Below are 15,673 nucleotides of genomic sequence, written 5' to 3'. Positions count from 1 at the left end.
CTCATGGTGATCAAGAAATCGGCGGGCACTACACCTTTGAAGAAAACGAAGCCACAATTGTTGTTCCCGAACAAACAGTAGTTGTTTCGCCCAGTCGTGTCCCCATCTTGCCATACGAGGTTGAGGAACCCGAGAATCCCTGGAGTCCGATGCGCGAAGCCTACTACAGAGCGATGAGGAACATCTCGCCAGTCCGCGTCCTCCCAGACAGCCCTGTGCGGCGGAATATGAATTACGAGTCGCCCGCTGACAGTCCTAGTCCTCTCAGACAAGGCTTCACCATTGACAGCAGTGACTATCAGGACCCTTTCGTCGACTCCAGTGCCGCAACTCCACTTCGCAGACTGTCTGTAAAACGTTCGATCTTTGATAACGCCCCTCGTTTCACACCTCTAGCACAACAATTTAGCCAGTGGAAGGCCACCAGTCCCGCAAGATCTCAGCCAAGGCGCTCGCAACGCCCACGCAAGGGGATTTTCTCCTTGGGCGGCAGCCGCCGGTCTTCTAGTAACGCACAGCAGACTACCGGAGAGGTAGCATACCCTCAGATCGCCCATCAGACTGAAGACTCCTCGTCGGAGATGCCCCCGCAGTCGGAAGATGCGGAAGCTGACCCTGAAGCCACTGAAGACGACAGTCCTCAAACACAAGAGGAGATTGGCCAGGTGGTGCAGTTAGAGGAGGTTGACGCTGCTGAGAATGCTGAGGCTGAATCGGAAATTGACGAGAACGATGGTCCTGAAACATACGGGTATCCTAGCGTGGATTCACAGCTAAAAGAGGGTGACGCTGCTGATACTGATGTTGCGGAGGACGACGATGCTGCTGAGGATGGTCCTGAGGATTCTGGAGAATCTGCGGATACTGCGGAACAAATCACAGAGGCTGCAGAGGATCTTGAAGAGTATGAAGAGTTCAGCCACGCCTCTCATCCGGAAGGAACTGTCTCATCCACTGAGACTGCTGACCAGATCTATGGGGACTATGCTCTTCAAACCATCGAAGATCCTGCCGAGAGGTCTCCTACACAAGAGATCGACACCGCCAATACTACCGAGCCTACTGAAACTGATGGTGCTGAAGCTGTCAATGACGCTCAAGTCTACGAGAACCATAGCCAGCATTTCCAATCTGGAGCCTCCGAGCCTGCTGAGACAAGAACCCCACTTGCTGAAGAGGTAGACGGCGCTCAAATCTGGGAAGATCCCAGTCAGGATTCATTTACAGAAGACGCCAGCGCCTCCGTAGATGCTGTTCAGATGGACAGCACTGCGGCTGACCTACCACATGGATTAGAGGTTGAGGCTGAGACCGACAAACACACGGAGGAAGTTTCGCACGAGCCAACAGCCAACGAGAACACTCCTACACCAAAAAGCCCAGCCGCTGCAACTGACGCGTTCGAGGAAAACAAGGAAAATGAGGTCTTCTCCAACATTCCTCTCTTCACGCCGATCAAGAACAGACTCCCTCAGATGCAGACTGTACACACTGTATCCAAGGTGCCCCTCAAGCCGGAAGGTCAGATTTCGCCGCTGAAGATCTCCCGCAAGAGAGGCCTGTCGCTTTCTGGGGCCTCGCCCGTTCGCGCCTCCACCAGAATCCGCACTTCGACATTCGCTCCCAGCCAGCAGACTGCTCCACCCATGTCTCCTCGCAAATCCCCGAGACTCCAAAGGACCTCGATGTCCAGACCAGTTGCTTTGGTCACACACAGCCCCACAAGGACTGAGAGATCGACGCCCGCAAAGCGTCCCCCGCAATCGCCCAGTCCCATCAAGAGCGCAAAGGCTTCACGAAGAAGTACGAGCGCCCCAGCACCTAAGCTGGTCTTGCAAGGAGCGGTTGTTTATGTGGACGTGCACACCACGGAGGGAGAGGATGCTAGTGGTATTTTCATCGAGCTTCTCCAACAAATGGGAGCCAGATGCATCAAGAACTGGTCCTGGAATCCTCGCGCGAGTCTGGCCCCTGAGGAAGAGGCCGAACCCAAGGAGGGTAAAGTGGGCGTCACCCATGTCGTCTTCAAGGACGGAGGAGTTCGGACTCTGGAGAAGGTTCGACACGCGCGTGGCCTGGTCAAGTGTGTCGGTGTGGGCTGGGTTCTCGAGTAAGTTTCTTTCTTTCGATCTGTACTTCGGAGCGATTGACTAACAAGACCCTCCTCTTCAGCTGCGAGCGAGAGAACAAATGGGTCGACGAAACCCCGTACGCCGTTGACAGCTCCATCATCCCCCGTGGCGGCGCCAAACGCCGCAAGAGCATGGAACCGCGCGCGCTGAGCAACGTCAACGGTACTCTGGTCAAGGCCAACCCCACAGCGAGCGCCGGCACGTCCATGGACCCTCGCCGCCGCCGCTCCGGCATCGATCGCAGCACCATGGCGAGCTTCACAAGAGACAACACGCCCACTTACGCTTCTTCCTTCCGTGAGGAAGAGTCTTCCGCCACCCCCGAGGTCACGCCCAAGGACAAGTATACGGTCGGCCACACCGAGCCCGACCAGCGGTACTGCCACACGCCCAAGACCCCTGGCTCGTCCGCCTACACCTTCGACATGGACGCCATCGGCATGTCCCCGACCACACCCTTCTACCTCTCGCAGCGCACCAAGCTCGTCCAGCAGACCTGTCCGCCCAAGCAGACCCGCCAGGGTCTATTCACGACTCCGGGGGGACCCGCGCGCGAGCCCTCCCAGAAGCTGCGTTCCAAGCTCGAGGCGGCGCGTCGCAAGAGCATGGCCTACAAACCCCGCGTGGGCAGTCCCCTTGTGGAGTGAATCTGATCTCGCATTTTCTCTTCTTTCCTTATAACTAGTTAGCCGTGCCGTCGGGTGTTTGCTTCATTTTTTTTTTCAGGAGGTTCTAGGGGGGTGTTTTAACAAATTGGGTTCTGTTTGTCTCTTCTTTTGTTCTAGTTTTGTTTTCCCCAGGGATACCCTTCACCTCACCCCGCCCCCTACATTTGCAGTCTCTACATATATTGGTAGCCAGTCTTGAGTTGACATGACATGGATATCGCTCATATTCTTAAATACATAACATCAAGTTCCTATTTCCTTTTTCATTCGATATGTCCGCCGTTCATCGTAAATTGGTAAATTATTTGAGTGATTTTCAGAGGCAAAGCCTGAGTTCTTCCCATTCAATTCCAAAAGAATCTGTGTGGAATTACCCGGAGAGAACCAGACCAGACCCCAGTCCTGCTACGTTCCCGGGGCCACCACTCTGTCTGTTCCCAGTATTAGATCCTCCCTGACGTACCCTCACCTTGGCCTAGGACAACTCATATGGATGATGGACTCTTTATGTCGCTTGTTTTGCTTGTCATGTCGCTTGCCCTTCTTTTCTTGCTCGGAATGCTCGGATTGCTTCTTTTGCTTCTTTCATTTTCCTTTGCTTTATTTTGCTTGACTTGCTCTCCATTGGTATCCTTTTGCTCCCGCACTTGCTTCTTCACTTACTTATGCGAGGAAGAATGCCGGCTAGATGGCATTCAACCTCCCGCGCTGCTCGGACTCGTCCATCTCGCGGTAGAACCCGGCGACCAAAAACGCCAACTCGAGGGCCTGCTTCTCGTTCAGCCGGGGGTCACAGAAGGTAGTGTAGCGCTCGCCGAGACCTTCCTCGGTCAGACCGGCGGCGCCGCCGACGCACTCGGTGACGGCCTCGCCGGTGAGCTCGAGGTGCATGCCGCCCAGAAAGGAGCCGTGCGCGCGGTGGATCTCGAGGGCCTGGCGCAGCTCGGAGAGGATATCGCTGAAGTGGCGGGTCTTGACGCCGGTCGGGGTGCTCTGGGTGTTGCCGTGCATGGGGTCGCACTGCCAGACGGGGCAGTGGCCGGCGCGCTGGACGGCGGCGATGTGGGCGGGCAGGTGGGCGGCGATCTTGGCGGCGCCGTAGCGCGAGATGAGCGTGACTTTGCCGATCTCGCGCGTGGGGTTCACCACATCCAGCAGCTGCGTGAGTTCCTCGGGGGTCATGCTGGGCCCGATCTTGATGCCGATCGGGTTGGCGAGGCCGCGGAAGAACTCGACATGCGCCCCGTCGAGTTGGCGCGTGCGGTCGCCGATCCAGAGGAAGTGGGCGGATGTCGCGTAGAAGGATTTGGAGGGGAGGAGCGGGGTTTGTGCCGTGGTGCTTGGTACTGTCGTTGGAGCTGGGGCTGCGACTGCTGCTGCTGCTGCTGTTGGGTCTTCTGCATATGTGGAGGGCTGCGAAGGGGGAGGAGGGGAGAACAAGGAAAAGGTTGGCGGAGGGGTCGGGGGTAAGGGGTTGCGGAGGAGGCGGGTGAGGCTGGTCTCGTATTCCAGAAGCAAGCCCTCGTGGCTGGTGTAGACATCTACCGTCTCGACGCCGCGATCCGTGTCGATGCCGACGGTTTGCATGAAGCGCAAGGCGTCTTTGACCCGAGATACAATACGTTCGTACTTTTCCTTGATCGACGGGGTGATGACATGGCCCAACCCCCAGTCGAGCGGGGAATGCAGGTCGGCGAGACCGGAGGAGAGCGAGGCGCGCAGGTAGTTCAGCGTCGCAGCCGAGTGGAAGTACGCCGAGACCAGGCGCGAAGGGTCGGGTTTGCGAGACTCTGGCGTCGCGTCGAAGCCGTTGATGTTGTCGCCCCGGAAAGAGGGCAGCTCGACCCCATTGATGGTTTCGGTGGGGCTGGAGCGGGGCCTGATGGTTGGGTTAGTATGTGACACCAGATACACCGACCGTGGGGAGGGACGTACTTTGCAAACTGCCCTGCAATTCGAGCAATACGCACCACCGGTTTGTTTGCTCCTAGAAACCTGCATGAGCTTCACCGTCACCTTAACTATCCCCGGTTCTCCTAACATACCCCAAATTAACACCAGACTCATCTGCAAGAGCAGCTTCACTTTGGCTTCGATCATCTCCTGGTTACAGTAGTCGAACAGCTCCGCGCAATCACCTAGTCATCCATGAGGAACACTTCATCTCACATCAAAGAGAGTGTATAGACTCACCCCCCTGAAGCACGAACGCTTTCCCAAGCGCGACATTTCGCAAGCTCTTCTTGAGATCCGAGACCTACCATCACCGCGCTATCAGTAAACAAAGCCCGTCCGGCACCAGATGAAGCACAAGGGAAAGACACCTACCTCTTGCGGTGTCACCAAAGGAGGAAGCTTGCGCAACTTTTCGTAGGCCAGCTCCGCGGCGTCTGAATCATCGTAGGTGACGCATTGCTTGACGGGCTTGGAGGTCCAAGCTAAACACGGCGACATTCATCAGCTTCGCTGTCTCGAGTTCGTTCTCAGGAAGACCAACGTACAAGTAGGAGACCAGGTCTCCATGGCGGATGCGACTAAGTCTGATCTGGCGAGTTGGAAGGTGGATGCGAAGGGCAGTCGAGGAGGGAGGAATGTAGTCGCAATGATCGACGGCTAAAGAGCGTGTTTTGGGGAATGACAGCGGGCTGAACGGTGTGGAGATCTGGCTCCCGGGGACCCTGAATTGGGGAGTGTATTTTCTTTTCTCTTTCTTCAATTCGATCAACACCACCGACTTGCTTTAGCAGAGTCTTGTCCCGAGTGATTTGGAGAATTCAATTGAGGGATAGGAAAGGAAGAAGAAGAGGGGGTTCGAAGAGATTGGATGTCGAAGATGGAGTGAATGATGGGGGGGATTTCTTGGAGGAAGGGGGACAAAACACGGCTATCCACGGGGGCTGAGTCATTCCCATTGTGGATTTCTTTAGGTGTAATGGCCCGGCGCTAGTCCTGCTTCGGGTCTAGACTTTAAAACGGAGTACCTCAAGTCTTGTCTCTCAACGTCATTGTTGTGGAGAATGAATGTTGCATCTCATGGTTATGAACTTGAATTGCATCCACAATAACTACCTACTACTCAAAAGACACATACTAATTAAGTCACACAACCGATCCACAATTCCTCAACGATATCAATAATCATGTCCGACTCCATCCCCTCAGCCCACGCCGACCCCGAGCAGCCCCTCCCCGCCAACGCCGAGGACCGCAAAGCCGCCGCCGCCCTCTCCGCCCTCCACACCAACGAGATCGCCACCACCACCAGCACCGATAGCCCCTCCAAAGTGCCCTCAACCGCCGACCAGGAAGCTCTCGGAAAGGCAATGAGTCGGCTCGAGATCGCCGCTGGCCACAATGCGGGCAACAAGCGGGCGGCAACCATCCAGCACACCAAAGACGCGGCCGGAGAGGGGATCAAGAAGAAGGCCATCAAGGTCAACGCCGACGACGTCAATCTTTTGGTACGTTACGCCTGCCTTTAAGATCTCTGCGATTTTGTCCTGTTTCTTGGTTGATGACGATGCAATGGACACTTGGGATGAGGCTGCAGGAAGCTCGCTGGGCTAATGCGTGGTCGTCCGGGAGGTGGCTGCAGGTTGATCAATTGGATTTGAACAAGCTCAGGGCCACGGAGCTGTTGAGGACTCATGAGGGAAACGTGGCTCAGGCAATTCAGGCGTTTATTGCTCCGGCTGCATTGGCACATTGAGGCTGCTGGTCGGTCTTCGGAGGGTATGGAGCGGATGGACAGCTGAATGGGTATGTATTACGGTATATAGGGGCATGGTTGGCATCCGCACTGGTTGCAAACTGTGAAAGCTTGGGCAAGCAGGTGTCTTTTGATTCACAAGGCTTCATTTTCATCCACGATTGACAGATCCTCCTCAAAAAAGCTAACTATGAACCACAATCCATCATGAAGAACATCAAATCATATCTGGACATCTCTCATAAATTCGTGCCATCTCAATCAGTAACCCCACAAGGCCACTGTCACATCGTACTCGTGTATGTATCCATCCAGAAATCTGTCTAATCTATGTTGTCCTCTCCATCAAAATCCGAGCCACATTTAGCGGCGTTCATCAAATTCCTCGTCCTCCTCATCCTGTAACGCCTTCTTCTTCTCGATGCCTTTACCTTCGTAGATCATGAACAAAGCCAGCCAGCCGAGCAACGCCTCGAGGGCCAGCGCCCACCAGATTCCGCCAACGAAATTATGCTGCAGCCCCAAACCAAGGCCCCATCCACCGATCATAGGGCCCAACGTCCGAGCCCCACTGGCAATACTCTGAGCAACCCCGTGGATTGTCCCAAGGACAGAGGGGTCGGTGACGCAATTGTTCACCAAAATGACAGCCGCAGGGAGAGCGAACGTGCGCGAAATAACTTGGAGACCCACCACAATCGTGAAAGCCGGCCAAACCAGCCACGGCACCCGCGGAAGCACGAGGAGGAACGGCATCAATGCATAGGCAATGGGGGAAAATGGTAGAAATGTCCGGAACGAGGTCAGAGTCCCCAGGTGGCCTTGCACGCGCGGGTATATGAAAATTTGCAGCGGCAGACCGATAATCCCAATGATAGCGGTCGCCATGCCGACTCGAGAGGACGGCAATCCCAACCCACCACTGAAGTGAAAGAAGCCCTTGCGACTACCTTCAGGAGCTCGTGGCGTCGGGAGGAAGGTGAATGTCATCGAATTAAAAGCACTGGTATGAAAAGCCAGGAGGAATTGGACCAACAAGGTCAGGAGAACATTCGGGGTCCAGATCTGCCTGAAGCTGGGGCGCTTGTGACGCGGTCGAGCACGCGAACGGATAGGGCTTGGAGGCGCCGACATGCTGGTCACGCTTCCATCAATGTAAATCGATTCATTGTCCGGATGGGTTCGGAGCTGGCGGTAGTAGCGACCTCGGCGGCGAGAGAAGAATTTCGCAATAATGCGCCCCAGCTTCCGACCCCAGTCGTCGCGGTAACGCGCAATTTCGTGGGTCTCGTCAAGTCCCAAAAACACGGCCAATAGCGAGGCGAAGAGGTAAATTGCACTGAGAACATTCGGTAGCGCATATGGCCATCGTCTCATCCACCCAACTCCGTCAGCGCCACCAAGGAATGTTCCAGGGCCAAAGACTTGTGGGTAGCTGTTCAACGGGTCCGCCAGTGCACCGCCCACAACAGGTCCGATGATTACACCGATATTGAAGCACATTGGCAGGAGAAGAAATGCACGAGATTGGTACCTATGCACGTTAGTCAATATGGCCTCTTATCTCCAAATGAATGGTGACGTATTAGCCTGCGAGCGACTTGGCACCGCGCGAACTTACTTCTTCTCCTCAATGATCTCGGCGATCATGGTCCGCATCACCCCGACATTGCTATTCAGACACCCTCCCAGCGTGCGAAAGACCACTGCCGCCGCGAACGAGTGCGAAAAGCCGAATCCCAAGCACGAGATGCAGGTGCCGAGCAGTCCGATCAGAAGCACTCTTTTCCGGCCCATCCAGTCCGCATCAGCCAGGCGGCCCCACCAGACTGCCGTGAGGAACTGTGCAGCGGTGAAACTGCCTTGAAGTATACCGGCCTGAGCGGAGATGGTCGAGTCCGGCAGGGCAGGGTCAAAGGATTTGAGTTGGTAGAACATGTACGCCTGGAGAGAGGTCTGCGTCAGAGGCTCCGACAGCCGCGCGAAGGTCAAGATCGCAAGTTGACCCTTGTTGGGCAGCGAGGCCCATGTCACTGGCTTTTCGCTCGAGGGACTCGTGGGCCCTTCGGTGTCCTCGTCATCAGTGGCGTCGTCACTGTCGTCGCCATCGCTGCTGTTGGCGATGTCTATGGATAGGCGTCGCGAAGGGATGATTTCCGCGGCGGGCGCGAGGATCCGAGTTTGTACAGAACTATCATCGCGAATAGCGGTATTGTAGCTTATTTCGTCTTCTAGGGTGTGGTGCTCAGAAGGAGAAGTTGGGGCGAGAAATTCGCTTCCCTGCTGGGATGGCCCTCGGCGGAGATAAGCAGTGTTGTTGACTTCGGTCGCAGGCGTGGAATCATCTACATTGCCGGTAGATCGGTTGAGGATATCATCAGACAATGGCGGCGAACTCATCAGAAGGAATAAATAGGCACTGTCAAGCCTTGCGAAGTAGTGTACAGTCAGAGACTCAACTACAATAAGAGAGTGGCAAGGAAGAAATCAATTGAAGCACGAGGGCACGAAGAAAGTGAGAAAGAGCGGCCGGATGAGCCGTTGTCGGCCTAAAGCTTGTCATCGCCACTAGTGCTTCTTTGGGTATTTCCGACCGCTTCTTCGGCACTTTGTTGCCGATATTTGCTTCGCACCGATGAATTACTATCGAACGAAAGGAACGCATTGATTATCCAACCCTAACCCACCACGGAGACACATATGACTAATCAAACAATGCTAACTAAGGATATATCACGCATGCGACTTGATTGTAACGCCTAATCCAACCCTTGAGGCCTTCCCGGCACGTGAAAAGAAAGTTCCGCGGAATGATAAGCAATTAAAAGATCCTTCTTCGATGCAGGCTTGAGCCCGAGCCCATTAAATGTGGGAGCGTCCAGCAGCTGCCAAGGACGCCATCACCCGGAGCAACCATGGCCTATGCCACCAAGTCTCACCGTCAACAGTCAGAGAAGCTTGTAAACATAGGCAAACTGAGACTGTAGAATGCGCGCAAGGACGTGCAGCCAAGAGAACATTCGAAGAGATCTGTGGGAATTGAAAGGAGAATGGACAGAACCCGAGCAAAGCGAAGGGCGGGCGGGCAGGTTAGTTGCGATGAGTACCCGCACTTCGACCCGTAAGCTCCATCGTGCTTTCGAACCCTTCCCAGGGCAACTCGTCGTCATCATCAAAGTCCGGTTCCGGGGCTTTGTGGGAGGGCATGGTAGATCCGGTAGTCACATCGCGTGTCCGTTCAGCACCCGTTTCAATCCCGATCGAATGAAGAGTCACTTCCATTTCCTGCTCGGTCATCTCACGGCCATCCTGTTTTTGTCCCTCGAGGACATCGTACAAGGCGTAGATCTGATCAGCCTTCATATCAATATCTTTCAACAACTTCTCAACCTTCTCACCAAGCGATTTTCTGTGCCTCTTGCTCAGCGAAACATCCAGCTTGTTGTAAGCACCTTGGTACGCAACCAGCTGCATCTTCAGGTGCGCCAGTTCATCTTCCAAGGCCTTGAGGACAGTCGCTAGGGCAATTTCAGGGGACTGAGCGGGCCGCATAGTAGGGTCTTCGTTGAGAATGGACGGCTCAGGCATACGCTCCGAGACTGGTACAGGTTTGGGAACTTTCACAGTTTCTGCAGTGTGATCGCAAGAGTCACCAGGCATGACACGCTTGCAGACGGTGCAATTCTTGCCATTATGCTGGGTAGCACTGTCGAGCGCACGCTGCGTAGGCTCAGGGAGCTTGTTAAGGTTATCGAATAGGCTGGCAGGATTCAGGGTGATGTCGGGTAATATGAACGCGGAGGTCATCTCTTCGGCGACCCGTCGCCGCCGCCTGGGAGTAGAAGCAGTCGCGGCATGATCTGAATGACGTCTAGAACGTTCAGCGGGCACTGACAAGTTGCTATCACCCTCGACCATGCTAGTATTAGATGTGGCGGTCACGTCGCCCATTGCTGAGGCGGGCCTTGCAGGCAACCCCTTGCTTTCCTTGAGGGATGATTTTCTAGGGATTGCAGGCTTTGCCGCGCTCTGACGGGTGGTGTTCCCAGTTTCGTTGCCAGTCAGCTCTTTTGCTGCAGTCGATTGCCGCTTCTTGCGAGCCAGGCGTTCCTCCTCCAATGTCTTTCGTAGCTGAGCAATTTCGCGTTCCTAAGGAGAATGAATGAGTTACAAGAATACACAAGAAGAAAAGGCATGACTCACATCAACGAAGCTCAGAAGGGTCAGATCCTGCTCAACCACGCCAGATTTTTTGGTATTGTCTGTGACGTCTCCAGTTGATTCAACAGGCTCGGTCACATCTATCTCCTCCACGACCACCCTCTTGACGCGTTGCTTGCCGGTGTTAGACTGCTTTTTGGACGTGGCATCACTGTTTCTGGGCTTGCTTCGGGATTTTTCCGCTTTCGACTTAGATTTCTCTCTTGATTGGGACATGTCAAGGGAGAACAGGGCCTCCTCAGCACGTTCTCTCTCGAGACGCGCAATCTCTTTGTCAACCTGAGTGGAGATCTTAGCGCTGGAATGACTCTGGCGACCGGCCTTGGATCGGGAGCGTGCGCTCTTCGAGGTGAGGTCTTTGGTGCTTCTGCTGAAGTTTCTGCTCTGCTGTGTGTCTGTTTGATCATCGCCTTCGCTTATCTCCGTTGCGGTCGATTGCTCGGATTCAGAAGTATCGTCATGACTCTTGGAACCGGATGCAAGCTTCACCAGTTGAGCTTTGAGCTCGGCGTTCTCTTGCCGGAGAGCTCCAATCTCATTCTTGAGATCCTGTGTCTCGAGGTAAGATACGCCTAACTGGGAGACCGCCATGTCTCGCTCCCGGTTCAAACGCTTCAAGGAGGCTTCTTGAAGTTCAGCCTTCCTTTCGAGGAGATCCAGCTTGTTTTGAAGCGCAAGATTTGCTGTATCCAATTCTGCAACGTCGTCAGCTGGAGATCTCTCATGATCATTCTTAGTCGACTTACTCTGATTTTCGCGCGCAAGGCGATCCTTTCTGTACTCGTCCTCCTCAGACTCATACGATCTGGCACGTGAGACTTTCTCCTTGCCACGGGCCTTACTCGTCTTCAGCGACGTACTCTCCTGTCTCATTTCCTCAACCTTCCTCTCCGCATCCATTTTAGCTCTCTCGAGTTCGGCCACCTTATCTTGGAGGAGTCTCAACGAGACGAACAGGGCTTTCTCGTCCTCTGGGATAGGGACCGCATCGAGCGGTATATGCTCACGCGTTAGAGATACATCCATGGCATCGTGCGGCGGTGAGACGAAACGCGTGGTGCGCGCGCGATTCTGGCGTGCATATACCGGGTTACCATCTTCATACACCCCGGAGACTAGCTCCGACAGGTTAGGCAGATCGGGGAGGAGGAATGATTGTTGAGTTGCCGTATCTCCAGCTATGTTATACATGCTGCGGGAGCTCGTAGCAGCCTTTCCGCGACGCAATTCGCGAGCATAAGCCTCCTGCGAAGCCTTTTCGACCGCGTCCGCAATCTGGTGGGAGAGGTTCGGGTTGGCGAAGCGCGTCGGACGCGTATGGCTGACTGCTGCTGACGGCCGTTCGTCTTCGAGCAGGGATCCGTCGTAGGAGTCACGGACCTTTGCATGAAAGTCCGAGAGAGTCCGGCGCTGCTCCTTCCGAGCCGCTTTAGGATCGAGATTCTCCTTGTGGGCGAGACTCGCGCGTCGGATTTGAGCATCCTTGCGCAAATTTTCGCTAGCAGCCCGTTTGGGCGCGCCGCGCAGAGCGGACTTTTGTGGTGTATTGGATGTGGGAAAGTCGAGTCTAATGGCTGGTGACGACGAACGCACGCTGTTCTCAATGCTCATGTATGAGTTTCTTGAATCGTCCAGTCGGCGTGCGGGCTTTGCAGGTCCTCTTCCAGCTTCGATGGAGATGCTATCATCCTCGTCATGGTCCATCTCTTCTTCCGATGTGCCCACCGGCGAGAAGTTAGGGAGGTATTGCTCGAACGTTGAGGTGTTGAAGGCGTAATCCGGCTCTTCGTCCTGCTGGACTTCGGAACGGTTTCGTGCACTGCTATACATGTCGGGGAGTCGTGGACTCCTTCCAATCTCCTGTGTGGACGCAAGAGCTTCGTGCTCGGGATCAAAATCTGAGCCAAAGGACGCGAAGCTGTGGGTGGTGGCCTCGCGCGACATATCCGTTATGCGCTACGCGCCTTTTGACTATACCCAGTCCGTGGTCACCACTGGTTGACAAGACAGTCGCGTCAGCATTGAATGCTCACTTGAGGTTGTGTGTGTGTGTGTGTGTGCGGGGATGGATTTGAAGGTATAGGGGTGTTGTTACCTGGACTGTAAGAACTCGGTGGTATAAGTGCGGGAATGTTTAGAGGGCGGCGCGTCGAGCCAGCGCGAGCCACTCCTCCTCTGGAACAGGAAGCAGCAACAAAAGCCCAAATGTTGAGGGTTCTCCAACCAAATGCCTGTAATGAGTAAACAATGATAGTCTTCTCGTCACAATGGGAGGTTCAGTGATAGTCACTCCTGATTGCAATCTAAGGTGCAAAAGGTGGATGCGACATAAGTCTAGAAAATGAGGAGGTTGGGTGGACTTGCTTCAGGCTGGCAGTTTGGTTTGTTTACTTTGCTCGGGTGGAGCTGCTGACCGCCTTTGGATTCCACGGCCACGAGGTGCGGCCGGATCAGCAAACGAGCCATGGTCGCTCTCCGTCTCTTCTTTTCTGGATTAACGGAACAGACTGCTAATTATTGTGTTCTCACTCCGTTGCTCAGAGGTGGCAGTAATTTATATGAGACTCCATTCAAAATACTCTCGTATGATATTTGCAGACAATGTGAAAATGCACAAGCGTGGCCTTCGATCTAAGACAAGCGCTTGCTACCCTCCTGGATTGTAAATGTACAAAAAGAATGTGTCGAAACAAATCAACCAAGATTATGGTCACCTAAGCTTAACGCCGTGCTGGCTAACAGGATTCAGAGGATGAGGATGAGCAAGTATCCCAAAGGAGATTAGAAACATAGGTATGCCGGGAATCTAGAAGTCGTAAATGGTCATGGTCGTCACAGGGTAGGATCAAACGCAACGCTTCCGATATATGCAGATGTTGTCGACGCGCGGCGGGCGATCAACCGAGTTATTATGTGTTCACGGATGAACGAGCAGGAGGACCGTCCGTTACTGAGTGCCCTTCCATTGATAGCTCAACAAGCGGGCGGTTCTCAGCAGGGTCTTCTGACACGGACGCATGGGCGGCTGGGACTTCTTCTGCTCGCAAGGAATTTATGGGTGTTGTGGGGGTATTGCTGACGGGACTGGCAGCATCGATATGAATTATAGGTAAGGAAGTCAGTTCCCGCAGTTGAGGCGCATGTTCGCCTCGGTCGGCGATTGGGCTTTGATACGGAGGGGCCTCTCCCCAGTCGAGGTCTTCGTAGTCCGGGGGCGGAATATGAAGGGCACCAACGTCACCACCGTCATCGGGACCTGGGAGGGGCTGCCCTAGAGAGTGTGTAGAGGCCGCGTGAGATCGAACCTGGGTCAGAGTATCTGCTTCGGAGATGGTGGTGGCACCGGACTGGAAGGATGAGTATGACTCGCCTCGCGAGTGCACCCCGGTCAGTACCGAGCCGGATGAACGATCAGCTGGCTCGGAGCCCACGCCAGTAGCATCTGTCAAAAGAGGTCGTCGGTCGGAATCGGGCGACGAGGCTCGAACACGCGATCCGTCGTGGCGGACGTATCCTACCTCCGCATAGGACACACTGGAGATACGTCTGTCGCGGCCACGGCCCTGGCTTTCCGCCAGCGTTGCGCTAAGAGTCGCATTGCTGGCGTTGGCAGATGATCGACTCTGTGCGCGCGCCCGACTCTGGATGCGTAGCTGTTCAAGGCGAGCATGATCTCCCTGAGCACGAGCCTCATGACGCTCCTGTCGTCGCTGCTCCCGTTCGGCTAGCTCTTGTCTGCGTTGCAAGCGTATTTGGTATAGAGACTCCATCAAGTTTTCTCTGCGCTCTTCTTCCTCCTCTGCAGTTTCAGGAAATTCTACCACAACATCCATACCTTCGCGCTCACCCTCACGAGCAATCACCTGTTCAGTGGGTTTCGGGCTGGCTGAATATGGCGGAAGAGTAATGATGGACCGAATTGAGGTTTCCCGTCGAACAGCTGCATTAGTAGTGTGCATTTCCGAGCCTCCTTCGGGAGCTGCTTCGGTCGAGGCATGGCCAGAATTATTCGTCGAGGATCCATCCGGGACCTGTCCATAGGTGACACCCACGTTCCATCGATTCCAGCGATCCTTCAAGAACTTTCCGGGTATATATTTAGGGCGACATTCCATTCGGCGAAGGGTACGCAGTACAAAGTAGAGCATCAAGATGAATGATAGCACGAAGATGATGCAGGCGGCGCACTGTGAATTTGAGAGAACATATCGTCAGCACAGAGGCATTCGGGAATTAGGACAAAAGAGAGCGAAGATGCAGTCTCACAATGATGAAGATGTTGTTCTTGCTGGTCGTTGTGTGATCTCCGCCATTATCGCTGCTCTTCTCCGTATTGGGGTCGCTAGCCGGCCCATTCTGACGGGGGCCAAAATGCCGGGGGTGGTCTGGAATGTACATGCTGACAAGCTTAGGGCGAGCAATCAAAAAGCCCAAGGCCTAAGCCTCAAAGCATACAGAGGTGCAGAGAGTGTGAGGACTGTGGAGCGAGTTCCAAGTAATGCAATTCCAAGTTTGGTTCGGAAGGAAAACTTGAAAGATATGGTAGCCTAAGGCGGGAAAATGGCGGAACTGGCGGATGAGGTGAGGTTGTATATAAGGTGAGACAAACGGGCAGCGAAAGCTGCTGATAGGTGCCAATAGGTGTTCAGATAGTCAGAGCAAGGGTTCGGAAAGTATACGGGGGAGGGTCAAGAGATAATGAGAGGGGTATGGTGGAATAGTAAAGATGGTAAGTGTAAATTGCGCATGAGGTGGTTTGTCACCATGTCCGTGATCTCCATACAGCAAACGCACGGAGCGAGAAAGAGAGGGAAGGGAAAGAATCGAAAGAAGACGAGAAGGAAAGAAGGGGAAAGGGAAAACGAATGATTGCAGCTTGGGTAGTAGCTAATAGACCTACCAGCGGCTAGCTGGTATCAAAGAGTGACGATTTGATAATCGGT

General features: G+C 54.3%; 3 protein-coding genes across 3 annotated transcripts; 1 reads left to right on the top strand and 2 right to left on the bottom strand.

Moving 5' to 3' along the window:
* Positions 1 to 3,371: 3,371 nt before the first annotated feature.
* BP01DRAFT_213281 (3-deoxy-7-phosphoheptulonate synthase class II) lies at positions 3,372 to 5,431 on the bottom strand. Its single transcript, XM_025571091.1, has 6 exons — positions 5,302 to 5,431; positions 5,129 to 5,238; positions 4,994 to 5,057; positions 4,846 to 4,938; positions 4,736 to 4,787; positions 3,372 to 4,679 (listed from the first exon to the last, which is right to left on the bottom strand). The coding sequence occupies exons 1-6, from the start codon at positions 5,321 to 5,323 to the stop codon at positions 3,485 to 3,487; spliced, it is 1,536 nt and encodes a 511-aa protein (XP_025433294.1). The 5' UTR covers positions 5,324 to 5,431; the 3' UTR covers positions 3,372 to 3,484.
* Positions 5,432 to 5,940: 509 nt separating this feature from the next.
* BP01DRAFT_389863 (huntingtin-interacting protein K) lies at positions 5,941 to 6,821 on the top strand (the record flags this gene model as incomplete). The annotated part of the gene is made up of 2 exons (XM_025577950.1): positions 5,941 to 6,261; positions 6,351 to 6,821. 2 exons carry the CDS (start codon positions 5,941 to 5,943, stop codon positions 6,507 to 6,509), a joined length of 480 nt encoding a protein of 159 aa, XP_025433293.1. The 3' UTR covers positions 6,510 to 6,821.
* A 51-nt stretch (positions 6,822 to 6,872) lies between these two features.
* BP01DRAFT_291419 (uncharacterized protein) lies at positions 6,873 to 15,128 on the bottom strand (the record flags this gene model as incomplete). Its single annotated transcript, XM_025571653.1, has 7 exons — positions 6,873 to 8,043; positions 8,131 to 8,968; positions 9,623 to 10,658; positions 10,713 to 11,425; positions 11,477 to 12,686; positions 13,652 to 14,917; positions 14,997 to 15,128. 7 exons carry the CDS (start codon positions 15,126 to 15,128, stop codon positions 6,873 to 6,875), a joined length of 6,366 nt encoding a protein of 2,121 aa, XP_025433292.1.
* Between the last annotated feature and the right edge of the window lie 545 nt (positions 15,129 to 15,673).

The sequence above is a fragment of the Aspergillus saccharolyticus genome (genome assembly GCF_003184585.1).
Source record: "Aspergillus saccharolyticus JOP 1030-1 unplaced genomic scaffold BP01scaffold_7, whole genome shotgun sequence".
Classification (NCBI taxonomy): domain Eukaryota; kingdom Fungi; phylum Ascomycota; class Eurotiomycetes; order Eurotiales; family Aspergillaceae; genus Aspergillus; species Aspergillus saccharolyticus.
The sequence above is the reverse complement of the archived record's forward strand: the minus strand, read 5'-3'. Positions and strand labels throughout refer to the sequence as shown.